General features: G+C 34.5%; 3 protein-coding genes across 6 annotated transcripts in view; all 3 read left to right on the top strand.

The window, feature by feature from the left end:
• Positions 1-16249, top strand: part of LOC125820277 (eukaryotic initiation factor 4A-2) — a 41982-nt gene that overhangs the window by 11439 nt on the left and 14294 nt on the right. The window lies entirely within an intron of this gene.
• Positions 3200-6954, top strand: LOC125820276 (protein phosphatase 2C 53-like). Of its 2 annotated transcripts, XM_049499713.1 has the most exons (5): positions 3202-3480; positions 4281-4972; positions 5066-5383; positions 5467-5572; positions 6076-6954. In XM_049499713.1, exons 2-5 carry the CDS (start codon positions 4385-4387, stop codon positions 6426-6428), a joined length of 1365 nt encoding a protein of 454 aa, XP_049355670.1. In that variant the 5' UTR covers positions 3202-3480; positions 4281-4384; the 3' UTR covers positions 6429-6954. The 2 variants fall into 2 exon arrangements, with proteins under 2 accessions (XP_049355669.1, XP_049355670.1); XM_049499712.1 differs by having other exon boundaries at positions 3200-4972.
• On the top strand, positions 8302-14477 carry LOC125820275 (U-box domain-containing protein 35-like). Of its 3 annotated transcripts, none has more exons than XM_049499709.1 (8): positions 8302-8636; positions 9707-9792; positions 10369-10490; positions 10569-10772; positions 11459-11714; positions 11856-11951; positions 12436-12864; positions 13464-14477. In XM_049499709.1, exons 1-8 carry the CDS (start codon positions 8483-8485, stop codon positions 14169-14171), a joined length of 2055 nt encoding a protein of 684 aa, XP_049355666.1. In that variant the 5' UTR covers positions 8302-8482; the 3' UTR covers positions 14172-14477. The 3 variants fall into 3 exon arrangements, with proteins under 3 accessions (XP_049355666.1, XP_049355665.1, XP_049355667.1); XM_049499708.1 differs by having other exon boundaries at positions 11456-11714; XM_049499710.1 differs by having other exon boundaries at positions 8302-8640; positions 11456-11714.

Raw genomic sequence — 16249 nt, 5'->3', positions numbered from 1 at the left:
GAACAACTTTAAGTGGATGTGTATGCCTGAAGCTTTTTTTGTTTTTGTTTGTTTTTTCACTTGGTGTTAGGATCAGGAAATTCCGTATTTGGGGTATAATTTTATTTTATTTTTGATTTTTCACCTGTTATCCGGTATCCACATTGGAGCCCGACTAAATCTAGATTCACATCAGAAAATCCCTTATTGGGAGGTGAAGCGCTTGCACTCACTAATAAAGACGATTTCATATCCAAGAGGACTCAAACCTGAAACCTCTGACTAAGGATGAAGAAGTACTTTTTTTATTAGTGTAAAATTACTAATTGCGTAGACTTTAGATATATTTTTTTATTGCTCCTTGAGAATGTGAGATTTTTTTTTTCTTTTCAAAGAATTTGTATTATATTCCTCTTGTCACTTCTCTATTCGTTTAATGGAAAATCAAGAACTTCTTGGGGTTATCATGGAATTATATGTTCATAATTTATAGTCAAAATACATATTAATTTTCTTTATTCACATGCTAATATTCCACATGTTCCTAGGTGGAATTTTATTATGTTCATTAAGACTACATGGTATAGATTGTTTACCAAAGAACATATTGTCTCAATTGTATATTTCTGAAAAAATATTTATATATAATCTAAACAATATATGAAGTGGAGGTGGGAGGTAAAGGGTGTGGATAGTGGGAAATGGGGGCTACGGAGATGAAGATGATGTTTGTTGGTGGATAGGACACAATTAGGGTAGAATGTCATCACTCGTGAAATTTGTTTCACTAGAAAAATCATTTTTCGTATTTTTCTAGAGAGAATACGTTTTATCTATACTGATCAACCACATACGTAATGTTTGTTTTGATACAATAATGATCTTAGAGGTATGGTGGTGCTTTTGAACTTTTGACTTTATTTGCTTTATTACACACTTGTTTATAAGAAAATAAACTTTCGCTCATTTTAAAAATTATTTAATATAATTTAGTGCTCTTTATCTATTGGGTAGCCAACCAGACTATAATTGGGCCAAATACAGGCCCATAGTCCTAACCCAATAAAATGTGATATAGGCCCACGTGAAGCAATAGCATTTTTACATGCAAGACAATCAGAGTGATGTCATCTCTTTGGGCCAACCAATCTAAATCTTCTCTTTTATGTCATCTAATTTTACCAATTAACAACCCAAATTAATCAAAAGTAAAATTTCATTTGTTTTTCTAATCACATACCCTAATAATAGAAAACATTATTATGCAGTTTTTCAATATTATTTATCGGGAAAAAAAATCTTATTTCAAAAATTAAAATTTAGGCATAATACATAAATATGTTATTTAACTTAATCTCATTTTACATTTATGCCCTTCAATTTTGGGTGTGTATAAGTAGACCCTTAAACTTGTATAAAGTTAAACAAATAGACAAACGTCCTACATGTATTTTATGTCATATAAGATTCATGTGTCTACTTGTTCAGTTTTATATAAGTTTAAGTATTTTGTTGTGCACACCCAAAATTAAAAGACATATATGTGAGACTAAGTTAAATAATACGTTTATGTATTATGCCTAAAATATAAGATATCTGATTAGGAATGAATGTTCACTTTTTATCTTTAGATAAAAGCATTTAATTGGTGCATTTTAGATAAATAAAAACATTCAATTGGTGCATTATTTTTGTATAGTTGAATAATGGACCATAGAGTGAGGGTCACTATAGAAGTCAATTAATTTTTGTTCACAATAGACAAAAGGGAGTGTGGTGTGCGGGCAATGAATTGGAGAGTGGAAAGTGAAAAGTGAGAGAAAACATTTTAATTTGTGGTGATGCTTTAATGTGCTCTCTCAATTTGACATCTGTCCTTTTTTTTGTTAGCTATTTTTTTAATGTTTTTTTTTTAAGTAGTACTCCCTCCGTCCCATTTTATGTGGCAACATTTGACCGGGCACGGAGTTTAAGAAATAAATGAAGACTTTGAAATGTTTACCAAATTGCCCTTTAAAAAGTAGACTCTTTTTTCTCTATCCTCATAAATGTATTGAAGTATTATTTTAAGATTAAGTGAGACCAACAAGGATAAAAGAGGAATTGTACCTTTATAAACTTACCATATAAAGAAATGTGACATTCTTTTTGGGACTGACCAAAAAGGAAATAGTGCCACATAAAATGGGACAGAGGGAGTAATTTGTTTTTGAAGATTATAAATATATCGATAGAGTAAATCTTTAATAAAAGAGGTATTATATCTTAAGACATAAATAAGGGTAAAATAATAAGAAAAATATAATTAATATATTTTAAAAAGTGTATAAAAGAGAAACACGGTAAGTAATTTAAGATAAAAGAAAATAATGAGACTTTTGCTATTTCTTTTATATTGAGTGAAGATTTTTGTGTTATGATTATTACAATTTAATGAAACTTTTGGATGTTTTTGGTTAACTTTATTTCCTTCACAATACTTTTTAAATTTAAAAGTTAAATATTATTAAAGTATTTGATCGAAATTAAAAGTATTTGAAAACTTAAAAGATCAATATTTGAAGAGAAATTTTAATAACTTAATTGATTGACTTATGACTAGCTGATTTTCATATTATCAATGAGAGTTGATTTTTTCATACATATTGTCCATGAGAGTTGAATATCCCAGGTTGTAATTCTCTTGCTCCATTTTTTTTATAACACCAATATTTGAGGGATTATTTTGAATACTTAGGGGTTGTTTGGTGTGAGAAATAATACCAAATAATCTCGGAATTAAATTATAGTATCGCTTATTTTGTTGTTTGGTTGGCAAGTTCGGGATAACTTATTCCGGGATTAATAATTAGTACCGGGATAAGTTATCCCTCTCCTTGGGTGGTAGAGTAATTCCGGGATAACTTATCCCGGGATAAAATAGGTAAATGACAAAAATGTCTCTTTCAACCCTTTTGTTATATCACTTTTTACATTAATTAATGGCATTTTTATAAACAAATAAATTGTTCTTAAAATTTATTATTTTGAATACAACAAACCAAAACTCAATAAAAAATAATCCCAACACAACTTATCCCATCATAACTAATCCCAACATAATTTATCCCAACATAACTTATCCCATCATAACTCATTTTCAAACCAAACAACCCCTTAATATTTTTGTCACTTTCTCACTCCTGAACTGAAGATATAAAATAATTTATTAAAAATATTTTTAAAAAGGAAAGTCTCCACCATTTCTTTGTATTCTTGATTCTTTGATGCAATTCTATTGTCTTCAAGTTTAAGCAGATTTCAATAGTATAGAAGACTGCAATTCTTGAAAAGAGGAGAATAAGTTAGTGGCAATTTTACCTCATATACTATCTTTTATGTGTTTTTTTTACATATTGGTGTCATCAATTGTTTGAAATTTTGAAGAGAAGACTAGTTTTAAAAGAGGGGTTGTTATGAGTTGCCTCAGATCCAGGGTACTGAAGTTTTTATGAGAAAAAGGTACTTGCTTTACAGTGATTTCATGCGATTCTTGGAAGTTAGCTTTGCTTTTAACAGGTTAATTCACATGACCCTTTTCTTGTTACCTATCTTTCTTGTGTTTTAAGGATTAAAGATTTATGCCATGTTTGGATTTTTGACTCATTACCTATTTGGGGTTTTAGTAATTGTGTGGATGTAAGGATCTTTTGTGGCTGTAGTTGCTTGGTGGGTAGATAAGGAAGAGGGAAAGAAGAAAAAGTTGAAATTTTTGAAGAGAAAAAAGGTTCTTGCTGTTGTGGCTATTGTTGTGTTCTAGCTGTAGTTAGTGGTGGGTAGATAAGGAAGAGGACAAAGAAGAAAAAGCTAAGATTTTTGAAGGGAATAAAGGGGTGCTTTCTGTTTTTTTTGTTAAAACAGATCTGATTAGCAATTTCTGTTAAGTATCTTGATTAATGGGGCGTGGCGAAATGTAAAAGAATGTTCTTTTACTAGTTGATTCTCTTAGGCAATGGAAAATGGTCTGTTGAAGCTCATGGTAAGATTATTAGTGATTCTAAAGAGAGGTGGTGAATTAGTTTAACAATGAAAGGCACTGTAGTTTTAGAGTGGTTGATGGTTAGCTTTTACTGCGTTCAGTGTAGTCGTTTCGATGGAGGAGATGTATATGGTTGCAGTGCCATTTGTATTTGGTAGTTTGATCTGTCACAAACCAAGCATAGGAAGCCATATGGATGTAACTAAGATAAATTCGATGGATGAAAATTCGATGGATGATGTAACGAGCCTGTATTCTAATTCCGGGACTAAAACGTTGGCAGACACTGTTTCTGGTGGTAATGATGATTGTAGTTCTGTTGATTCGGAGAGCGACCTTAGTATTACAGCATCATCTGTGCCTGAAGAGAGCAGAAGTGAAGGGACTATGTCGCTTGATGTGATATCTGAAAATGAAAGCAACTGGATTGGTGGTGATGCTGTTGTTAGGGAAAGTGAGGATGATGATTCCTTATCACTGGAGGGTGATCAGATTCCCGATAATTCGTGTTCCCTGTCAGTGGTGAGCGATTGTAGTAGTTTATGCGCTGATGATTTTATAGGCTTTGAGATAGCGTCTGACATAGAAGGTCAGGATTTCGTGGATTCTCAGAAAAGCATCAGCCATGACGAACTTATTGGTAAGACTGGGGTTTTGGTTGAGTCAGATGTTGAGGATACTTTGACTAGACCCGTGGCAGTTCCAGTCAGACTTGAGGAGCAGATCACTGATAAAGGTTTGAGTGCAACAGTCAGCCGCAGTGTTTTTGAAGTGGACTACATACCCCTATGGGGATATACATCTATCTGTGGAAGGAGACCAGAAATGGAAGACGCATTCGCAACTGTTCCTAGATTCATGAAAATTCCTCTACAGATGTTAATTGGTGATCGTGTGCTTGATGGACTGTCTAGACGCTTGAGTCATTTGACGACTCATTTCTTTGGAGTTTATGATGGCCATGGTGGTTCTCAGGTCTCTGTCTCTCTTTCTGACTTTGGTTCATACAACTCCTTGTTACCTAAATATGAACAAAAATTAATTGATTCATTTTTTTTTCTCTTTCAGGTGGCAAATTACTGCCGAGACCGGATTCATGCTGTATTGGCTGAGGAGTTGGAAACTTTTATGATGAATCACAGTGATGAAAGTATTAGACAAAGTTGCCAAGAGCTCTGGAATAGAGCCTTTACCAACTGTTTTCTTAAAGTTGATACTGAGATTGGAGGGGGAGCTGGTCACGAGCCTGTTGCTCCAGAAACTGTAGGTTCCACAGCTGTTGTTGCCGTTGTTTGTTCATCTCATATTATAGTGGCAAACTGTGGTGATTCAAGGGCTGTTCTGTGTCGTGGGAAGGAACCCATGGCATTGTCAGTGGATCACAAAGTAAGCGTAACTTTGAACTAAACTTACTTCCATAGCAAATAATCCCTGTATAATCATTTTTCATTTCTGTTCTCTTTTTTCAGCCAAACCGAGAAGATGAATATAAAAGGATTGAAGCAGCTGGAGGGAAGGTGATACAGTGGAATGGCCATCGTGTTTTCGGTGTTCTTGCAATGTCTAGGTCTATCGGTATGTTTTCTCCTAGCTAACCTATTTTCTGGCATTTGCAAGATACTTTAGTTATCTATAGCTTATAACATAAATCCCTATCTCTTTCATGTCGTAGTAGAATGATACATGCATTTGCAGTTGTCCCAATTACTAAATGAGCAAACGAAGACAATCCTTATAGAGGTCTTGGGATTAGATGATCACTGTTAGGCCTGATCGGACTATCACTGCAAGGCTTTTGGGCCATGTAGACAATCTGTCCTATACGGCTCAGGTTCATGCATTGGTCATAGGTATGGCATAACAATACTAGTCTGTTGGACCGTGTGATTTCGGCCCTAGTGCGCCAAATCCTCCATAAAGACATTCTACACATTCTTGTACTTGTAGTTTGATATGAGAAGTAACCTGTGGGTTGCGTATGTGTTCTCTTGGGGCATTTATCGGTTGGACAGAGGTCATAATTTTTGTTAGTAAATAGGTCTTTTGTCTCTTTCTTTTAATCCGGTTATTGATTGCAGGAGATAAATACTTGAAGCCTTGGATAATTCCTGATCCAGAAGTAACGTTCATACCTCGAACCAAGGATGACGAATGCCTTATTCTTGCGAGTGATGGTTTATGGGATGTCATGACAAATGAAGAAGCTTGTGATATGGCTCGTAAACGTATACTCATGTGGCATAAAAAGTACGGTGCAACGCTCCCCGTGGAAAGAGGTGAAGGAATTGATCCAGCATCACAGGCAGCAGCAGAATGCTTGTCGAATCGAGCTCTTCAGAAGGGCAGCAAGGACAACATAACAGTGATTGTGGTGGACTTGAAAGCTCAAAGAAAATTCAAAACCAAAACTTCAACACAATTGGCCTCATAATCTGCTGTTCCATTTATTGATTTGCAGTATAGACTGAAGGTGACACACTTTAACTTGGCCTCAACTGGTAACTAAACACTCCAACTTTGAGGATGCACATTTAGGCACCTCAACTCGTCTAACCATGTCAGTTAACCTGTCCAACTTACAAAATGATCATCTAGACACCTCCAAAATTTATGTGTCACATCAACATCGGTTGTTCACAACGACACAGTGGGGGACGAGTTGAGGTGTCTAGATGTGTATTCTCAAAGTTGAAGTGTATAATTGTCCGTTGAGGCCAAGGTAAACCATCTATTTCTGTGTTACATTTTTTTTTTTACCTTGGGATAAATATAATGGCTATTATTGGAGTAGGTTTCTGTCTGTATTTTAGTACATTGCTCCATTCTGTATGTAATTTTCTTTATTTTGCTATTTGAAGTAGCAAAAACTACTACATTATAATCAAATGTAATATGGTCATTATGCCTCCATAGTTAGAAGGCTCTATGTAGGTATTTTAATCTACTGTTTGACATCATGTCTTGTACTTTATGTGTGTCATATTTTAAAGGATAATACATAAATATCTCCCCGGAATTTTCAACTACACACCTAAACTTTGTGTTGGACTTATAAGTGTGTAGTTGATAATTCGGGGACAGGTCGAGAGGATATTTATGTGTTACCCTACATTTTAACATGCAATCAAAAAGTGTGATCTATTGGTCAATAAGATCATAGGTATCAGTATCCCGTGCACGTGGTGGAGTTGTAAATTACAATGCTTATTGTTTGAGTAGGAATATTTCGTCTATTCGATAAGAATAGAGATTTATTTTTTATTTTTCTATTATACTAACGAAATTCATTTGAAAGGTTAGAAATCAACAAAAGCAAGTAGACTTTGTCTTTTGAATTATGACTATCTCTATTCTGAAATTAAAATTCGATAGAGATGAAATTCGAGGCATTTGATTATTTTATGTTTTATTTTGGACTCCACAATTGGATCTTTATTATAGACATTTTATCTTGCCTCGAAATGTCAAACCAACACAATAAGCATTGTTATGCGATCCAAAGGTCTCTAAGTGATCACGAACAAAGATGGAGAAAGATACAATTTATTCAAATTATGGATATATGATATCATGTAATGATAGGAGAACAATACAATTTATCCAAACACTATATTCATTAGAACATACAATATGATACAATATAACATAATACAATACGTTACATTATGAAAAAAAATGTAACAACCATCCAAACAAAGTGTAAGTGATTACAAGTAAAGACGTCCACATCCCCAAAGGGCTCTAGGTGATCACGAGCAAAGATGGAGGACGACACAATCTACTCAAATTATGATATGTGACATTATATAACGAGGAAGAACGATACAATCTATCCAAATATTATATTCATTAGAACAATACAATATAACACAAAATAATATGATACATTATGAAACAATACATAACAACCATCCAAATAAAGTGTAAGTGATATCACGAGCAAAGACGTCCCACATCCCCAAAAGGGCTCTAGGTGATCACGAGCAAAGATGAAGAACAATACAATCTATCCAAAGATATGTAACGTTATATAGCACAATACAATCTATCCAAACACTATATTCATTAGAACAACACACTACGATACAATATATCACAATACAATACATTATGAACCAATATGTAACAACTATCCAAACAAAGTGTAAGTGATCACGAGCAAAACCGTCCCACATCAAAAATCCATTTAAACTATCACTATTTTACGAGTTTTATATCAATAAAAAATAGGAGGGGGGGGGGGGGGGGGTGGAGTTAAAACATCACCATAGAAATTGATCCATTTTTTTTGGGAGACAACAAATCCTTTTGGGCAAAACTAATGGCATTCCATTCCATGCAGCTCTACCAATTTTCCATTTTTGTCAAACGTGAAAAAAAGCTAAGAATTTTTTTTCAGCCACCGTTATGGTGGCGGAAAGGGGCGGAGCTAAGTAGCGGCAGCCTCTTTCCGATCTGTTTAATATATAAATTTATGAACAAAAAATGGATTCCCAAAATCCGGGGGAAGATTCTATTGTTGTTGCCGTTGATAAAGATAAGAGTAGCAGCTCTGCGGTGAAATGGGCTATTGATAATCTGCTTGGAAACAATCAAATTCTTGTATTGGTTCATGTTCGGGTCAAGAATTCACCAAAGCGTAGGTACCTTCTCTCTCTTTCATTTACATTTCTAGGTTTGGTTTGCCCTAATGGTCAAATGTCAATGAATTGAATTGAAATACGTTATGGTGGACAGAGTAATCCGATACATGTGTTGGTGAAAGATAATAGGTATCCCGGAAATTAGTTTAGGATAATGTAACTGGGATTTATAAATTGGTCATTCATTTGATAATGAGAAAGGAGACCTTGACGTAACTGGTAAAGTTGTTGTAGGAGGTTATGAGTCCTCTTGTAGAAATGCAGGTTCCCTACTATAGACCTTTGTAGTCTGGTCTTTTCTCAGACTCCGTGCATAGTGAGAGCTTAGTGCATCCTTTTTTTTATTCATTTGATAATGTAATTGGGATCAATAATTTGGTTTGGGAAGAAATTTAGAATTTTATTTTGTATTAAAAAAGAAATTTTTGTAAGGGGAGCTTATTGCTTTTTAGTCACCTATGATTGTTGGTTAAATGTGCTTTTGGTTTATCACCAAGGAATAGTAAAATCGATAGGATCCTTCCCTTGATCCTAGTACTGGCCGGAGTTAATAGGTACGGTGGAGTTAGTTGAGGTGCGCACAAACGGACTCAAACACTACTTCTTCTTTTTTTTATATAAAAAAGTCATTTATTTGATAAATGTAATTGGGATCAATAATTTTGTTTGGGAAGAAATTTTAAATTCTATTTTCTATTAGAAAATAAGTCTTTTTAAGGGGAGCTTAAATGCTTTTTATTGCACCAATGTTAGTTAAATGTGCTTTTGATTTACGGCGAGGAGTGTAGTAGAATGGATAGGATCTCTCCACGCTTAACCAAAGGTATCAGGTTTGAGCCGTAAGAATGGAGAAACTCTTGTTAGGGAGTTGTTTCCCTTTTATGGGACCCTATAGGACCCAAAACTACATTAGTCAGGCTAGTGGGCTTTGAATATTGGATTAATTTTTTTAAAAAAGGTGTTTTTGATTTCCCAAATTGCCATCTTTCTATATCTCAAATAATTTGAACTTTTAGTTGTTTATTGTGACACTAATGCTAATTTGTTGCGGTTGGTGGAAATGAAGCTACTTTAGATTCAAATGGAGGATTAAGTGATGAAGCTACTCAAAATATCTTCACACCTTTCAAGGTTTATTCTGCACGCAAAAGGGTACGTGAATTAATCCATGATAAGTTAGCACTCTCTTTTTCTCTCCAAGCATGGTTTGATCCTTTATTTTCCTTTGTAATCCCTTATGTTTAACACAATACTCCTATATTTGAAAGTTCATTAACTTTAACCTTCTCATTTTACAATATCGAAGAAGTCTTTATTGTCTTTTGCGTTAGTCTAAGTTGCTCGGACTCTCCAAAAATGTTGCTGCATCCATGTCGGATCCTCAAAAATGCACTACTTTTGAAGGGTCCGACAAGTATCCGATGACATTTATGAAGAGTCCGAGCAACATTGACGTTAGTAACACAGGTTAAGAAGCTTAAACACCAGATTGTCCTCTGTATGGTTTTTAAGATCACTAGAAATAGGTGTTTTTGTCTCGTAAAGTCTGTTTTATGTTCTTTTTTCCTTCTAAAATCTCTTGTTCTACTTGAGTGTTTTGCACATTCAAAGTAATTTATAAGTTACCTAGAGTAGCATCATGTAAGATTAGATGAAACCGGGCTTCTCCCATGATGGAAATTTAACTAAATCTTACTTTATTCTAAATGGTTGTTGAGTTTATTGCAGATAGTAGTGAAAGAGATTGTCATTGAGAATACTGAAGCATCGAAGGGACTTCTTGAGTACATCAACAGTCACAGTGTTAGCAACATTGTTCTTGGTGCATCGTCTAGGAGTGCTCTTGGCAGGTTATTATCTCTCAGTGTATCTGTTGCTTATTCTTCATTACAAAGGAAAGCGCTTGGCTTATATTACTTCCGTTGCAGGAAATATTGGACTCATGATGTGCCAACATTGGTAAATAAGGCTGCACCAGAGTTTTGTGCTGTCTACGTAGTTTCAAAAGGCAAGCAACAATCTGTCCGACCAGCAGCAAAATCTCTTCCTTCTTCTGTACCAGCAAGACAACCATCTTCATCAGCATGGTCAGCACCTAGGTCAAGTAACTCTGGATCAGAAGATTCAACCAGGTATAAAATACCAAGTGATGATATAAAATTGGTCAATCTTGTTTTCATTTTGTTGTCCTTATCTTTGATGGATTTATTACAACTTTCTCATGTCACTTGATATTTATGAATTGAACCCGAAGTATCAAAAGAATACTTGTCATGCCTTTTACAACACACATCATTTTGAATGCAGAGCAACAAAACTTAGTTTAGTAAGTTGGCAATTTTTTAATGCAGTTTGCTATGATGATTGGTAAAAGGATGAGTAGTTAAATAAGATTTTAAGAATCAATATATGGGACATACTAGTGTTAACTCAAACAATATTTTTGTTTATTTCTAACATATTATTATGTCCTCATTTTATGTACTACTCCTGATTACACTTTTTAGGGGAGTCGAACACTTTTTTCTTTGACTGTCATCTTTTTTCTATTCGAATTATTAACTATCGTGACTTATATTACTGTTTAGGTAGTTCCAACATATGTAAATATTATTTGAAAAACTTGTGTTTGAATTCAGACTGAAAATTAGAAGTTTTGCTTGTATTTCAAACCTCATCATAGTATTTGGAGTTAAAAGTTTGAACTGTTGAACTAAGACATAGATGAATGAACAATTAAGAACCCTTATGCTCTAAGCAAAAGTGTTAATTCTTTCTGTACTATCTCTAACTTTAATGAATCAATGGTACAAAGTAGGTTTTCATACACGAGGTCAGAGCAAAAGATTGTAGAATCTGAGAAGACGAGGGGTGAAAAAGGACCATCTATTGTACCGATAGATAATCTTCATTCTCCCGAGATGACAAATCCATATAAGCACGCTTCTCAACCAGATGGTAATATGCGGTATGCTCGTATTAGCCCTAGATCAGTTGATATGACGTCTGAAAATCTTGACTTCACACAAGTTGCCATCAGAGAAACTCCTATGAATGGAAGCTCCTCATATTCAGTAAGTGCAATATAATCAATCATATGAACTACACTGCAACACAAATTTGTTGCTTAATAGACATTATAAGCATTTCCATTATGTGAAAAGTATCAAAATTGCCTAGTAATAACCTTTATCTCGTCATATGTGATAATGCAGGTGGATGCTGAGATGAAAAGACTAAGACTTGAGCTAAGGCAAACTATGGATATGTACAATGCAGCTTGCAAAGAAGCGGTCGTGGCCAACCAAGCGGTAATAGCCCATTTTCTAACTGCCTAGAACCATAAAGATGAAGACCATCTAAAATAGCAAGAAAGAGATAAATATATGGGCCTAAGTATCTGCAAAAAGCATTAAACATAGAACTTGCATTGTATTATGCAAATCATATTTTCAAGAAACCTTGTTTAATAGTTCAACGATTTAAAAGATATTATAAGGGAACTCATGTTTCTACAAATTTTACTACCATGCGGCTCCCAACTCCCAAAACTAAATGAGTGCATGCAGCATTTTTATGGGAAGTTATTCCTCCAAGGAATATATAAGGTCTGAAATAATTGTTAAAAGTTAGTACAATTCTTATCTATAGATGAGTAAGAAATAGCATCGCATCAGTTGTTTACGTTTCTGAAAAACAAGTTACAAATGTATGTATCAAACTTAAGGACTGGCTTTCTCCCTCTTCTTATCCAGGAGTAAGTTTTTCATGTGTCATATTTCTACTAAGTTTCAGGCTGATGAGCTTAATAAATGGAAAAGTGAAGAAGCTCGCAAGTTTGAACAAGCCCGTTTTGCTGAAGAGGCGGCTCTCGCAATTGCTGAGACTGAAAAGGCTAAATGCAGAGCTGCTATTGAAGCTGCTAAGAAAGCACAAAAGATGGCTGAAATAGAAGCACAGAGAAGGAAATATGCGGAGTTAAAAGCTAAGCGAGAGACAGAAAAAAAGAAACAAGCAATGAATGTTCGATCTCAGAATGATATACGTTATAGGAAGTATACAATAGAAGAGATTGAGGTAGCCACCAAAAAATTCTCAAATGCACAAAAAATTGGAGAAGGTGGATATGGACCTGTTTTTAAGGGTAAACTAGACCACACACCTGTTGCAATTAAAGTTCTGAGTGCTGATGCTGCACAAGGGAAGAAACAGTTCCAACAAGAGGTAACCGTTTATACTCCTAATTCAATGATACCTTCTCTTTTACAATATGTATTTAAGATATGAAACATTCTGCATTATTTGGGCTGAACAACTTCATTTTCCGTAGAACTTATGCATTCATTGAGTCACTTCTGGAGTTAATTACACGCAATGCAATCGAGGGAATCATGATAAATTGTAGAAAGTGGGAAAATACATGTATACTGATGCAGCTTGGTGCATCGCATGATTTCTTTTGATTAATGGATAACAGGAATATTTTTGACTAATGCATAGCATGGTAGTTTTTTCTTATTTTAAGTATGTATGCTTTATCTAAAAGCTTCTCTATTATGCGCATAAGCTTTGTGTAGATGAGCCCATCTTAGAGATGTCCAATGAAACTTTTGTTTGAAAATGATGATTTACTAATGTAAATGGGACAGATTTTCACTTGCTATAACTAGAATGTCTAAAAGATGTTGTAGCTTGTACTCTCTCATCTATGCTACACTATTATTAGAAGCCCTCTTTCTTGGTTAAATTGTTGATTGGTGTTAGTATGAGTATTTGACAAGCCGCCTGCTGATGCACATGAAAAATGTTTTTTTCATTTACAGGTTGAGGTCCTCAGTCTCATTAGGCATCCAAATCTGGTGCTACTATTAGGTGCATGTCCTGAGTATGGGTGCTTAGTTTATGAGCTTATGAATAATGGCAGCTTGGAAGATCGTCTTTTTCGGAAAGGTAATACCCCTTCAATTCCATGGGAAATTCGCTTCAAAATTGCTGCTGAGATTGCAACCGGGCTTCTATTCCTTCATCAATCAAAACCAGAACCTCTTGTTCACCGGGATCTAAAGCCAGGAAATATTCTGTTGGACAAAAATTATGTCTGCAAAATCAGTGATGTTGGTTTGGCAAGGTTAGTGCCATCATCTGTAGCTGATTGTGTGACACAATATCACATGACTTCAGCTGCCGGGACTTTTTGTTATATAGATCCTGAATATCAACAAACGGGAAGGTTAGAGACTAAATCAGATATATACTCGCTTGGTGTTATGTTGCTCCAAATTATTACTGCAAGGCCTCCAATGGGTTTAACTCATCACGTTGAAAGGGCCATCGAGAAAGGTAAATTTGCAGATTTTTTAGATCCAACAGTGCCAAATTGGCCAGTGGAAGAGGCTCTTAAGTTTGCAAAATTGTCACTCAAGTGTGCTGAGCTGAGGAAGAAAGACAGACCTGATCTTGGTTCAGTAGTAGTTCCTGAGCTTACTAGGCTTAGTGAATTCGGAATGAGCAGCATGCCAGGTATCGGTTAGCTAAACTTTGCCCCCCGTGCATACTCAAAGATTGCTCCCACACACAATGGATAAACTACTGTCAACTCAGGTCTGTGGCTTCTTCCCATTACCAACATTTAATCGAGTGCAGTAAACATCAGCTGTATCGTTCATTTTCCCTTTTCACGAGTTAATCTTACTGAAGTTGAAGGAAAAAATGATCACTTAAGAGTATTCCCTTGTTGAAACATTTTGATAAAAAGCTAAGTGAGTGATGATATGATGAACATATCGACATTTTTACCTGTTCTTGGACAACTTCTGATATATAAAATGTTGTTCCAATCTTTTGAAATGCTGCCTCTGTTCCAATTTAAATTCTTATGTTATGTTATATCATCTTATGTTACACATCACCACGAAAAGGTTGTGATGAAGTGGTAACCAGAGGTCCCGGGTTCGAGTCCTAGATATGAAGTCATTTTTGGTAGGGAGTGCTTTACGCCAAAACTGAGACTTTTCAGCATGAACCCGAAGTAGTCAGCCCCCAAAGCCAGTACCGGATACCGAGTCAATAGTACAATATTTAGCTTTAAGGCTACCTACATTTACTAGGGTGTAAAAACTTACTGCACCTAGTGTTTACATCAAGTCAATAAGGGGTCGTTTGATAGGAAGACTTTCAATCAAAGACGACTTCATATTCGGGGCTTGAACTCGAAACCTCTTGAATGAGAGTTTTGGTGAATATTATCCAAACATATAAACATAAACTTAAAATTAGTTAATGTAATGTGGAATCCAATCCAAATGTGGATGATTTCGTCAATATTCAACCAAATTAGATTAATCAATAAAGAGCTCAATGATTGGATTAAATATTCAATATTGATATGACGTGACAATCATCACAAAGGATAATTATAATATTCTTTGTTTTTTTTTATTAATCATGGTGTTTAAGTCAACTTTCTCTTCCACTAATTTCACGAGATACTAGTCATTTTTTATTGGCAATAAATATCAGATAACTCTATCTACTACGACCAGGACAGATGAGAAAAACTCACTTAATATTTTTCTCGAAAGTAATTATTTGATTATTGCAAGTAGTTTACACTAATTAAGCATCAAATCTAAGCACCCTTAAAGTGGAATTAAAGTTATATTTTATTTAAAAAGAATAAGGGGAATTTGTTAAACTCTAGCAGACTACGCATTTAATGGACACGTCACATTTTCAACATTTTGTCAAAGGTTCCTTTTTCCTTCTTTTTTTTCCCAGCATTATTGGTACTTAATTACTAATTAATACAAAGCATATATACTTTATGTTGCTTTTGCACCATAAAAGATATTTCTCGTGGCTTCAAGAATATAAAAATCAAATGATAGTTCTCGATCCGAATTCAAATTTAAATGTCGAATGGAAAAAAACGTTACATGTCAAGACTCGAGAGTAGTTATTTTCTGAGCTTATATGTTGAAGGTGCCTTTTTCTCACTTGATAAACTAGTCTTTCAGATTAATTTTACATATTCCGTCTATAAGTTATAACAATTAAGCGGGTTGATTAATGCTTGAGGACGCAACTCAAAGCGATCACCTAAACCCAACATTTATATTAGATGATAAAATTAGTCCATAAAACATGATCAGTATGAATCAATAATATAATTCATCCATTTACTAGTTCAATCCACCTAAAAAATGAATTTCATTGCAAAGAGTATAGAGTACTACTATTGAGTTTATAGAATATTGAATATGTTATCAACCTGATCAGTTGTGGTGAAGTGGTGAGACTGCTCCATCCTTAATAAGAGGTTTCAGATTTGAGTCTCGGATATATATAGAGAGAATCTTATTAGGAGTGTCACCCCCAAATTGATCCTGCAATACACGATCTAAATTTAATCAGAGCTTCAATGCATATTCCAAACACTAAATGATTAAAAAATAAAGAATATTTTTTTATTTATAAATTAGTTTTGGATTGGACTCTCATGACTTCAGTGTGCACATATAAATGATCCCTATCTATATTATTATACATAAAATATTAAGTATATACACATAAAGAGAGACATATTTATTCCTTACATGATGGAACTGTC

This window comes from Solanum verrucosum, unplaced genomic scaffold (assembly GCF_900185275.1).
Source record: "Solanum verrucosum unplaced genomic scaffold, falcon-dt-bn FXZP01000229.1, whole genome shotgun sequence".
In the NCBI taxonomy this organism is placed as follows: Eukaryota; Viridiplantae; Streptophyta; class Magnoliopsida; order Solanales; family Solanaceae; genus Solanum; species Solanum verrucosum.
Note: the sequence above shows the minus strand (reverse complement) of the source record. Positions and strands in the feature narration are given on the sequence as shown.

What these genes read in the sequence shown, in the direction of transcription:
- LOC125820276 (XM_049499712.1), top strand. Translation starts at nt 4,112, where the DNA reads ATGGAGGAGATGTATATGGTTGCAGTGCCATTTGTATTTGGTAGTTTG. An exon ending in ATGGCCATGGTGGTTCTCAG is followed by an intron (nt 4,973 to 5,065) that starts GTCTCTGTCTCT and finishes TTTCTCTTTCAG; the next exon opens with GTGGCAAATTACTGCCGAGA. An exon ending in CATTGTCAGTGGATCACAAA is followed by an intron (nt 5,384 to 5,466) that starts GTAAGCGTAACT and finishes CTCTTTTTTCAG; the next exon opens with CCAAACCGAGAAGATGAATA.
- LOC125820275 (XM_049499708.1), top strand. Translation starts at nt 8,483, where the DNA reads ATGGATTCCCAAAATCCGGGGGAAGATTCTATTGTTGTTGCCGTTGAT. An exon ending in GGTCAAGAATTCACCAAAGC is followed by an intron (nt 8,637 to 9,706) that starts GTAGGTACCTTC and finishes GTGGAAATGAAG; the next exon opens with CTACTTTAGATTCAAATGGA. An exon ending in ATGGAAGCTCCTCATATTCA is followed by an intron (nt 11,715 to 11,855) that starts GTAAGTGCAATA and finishes GTGATAATGCAG; the next exon opens with GTGGATGCTGAGATGAAAAG.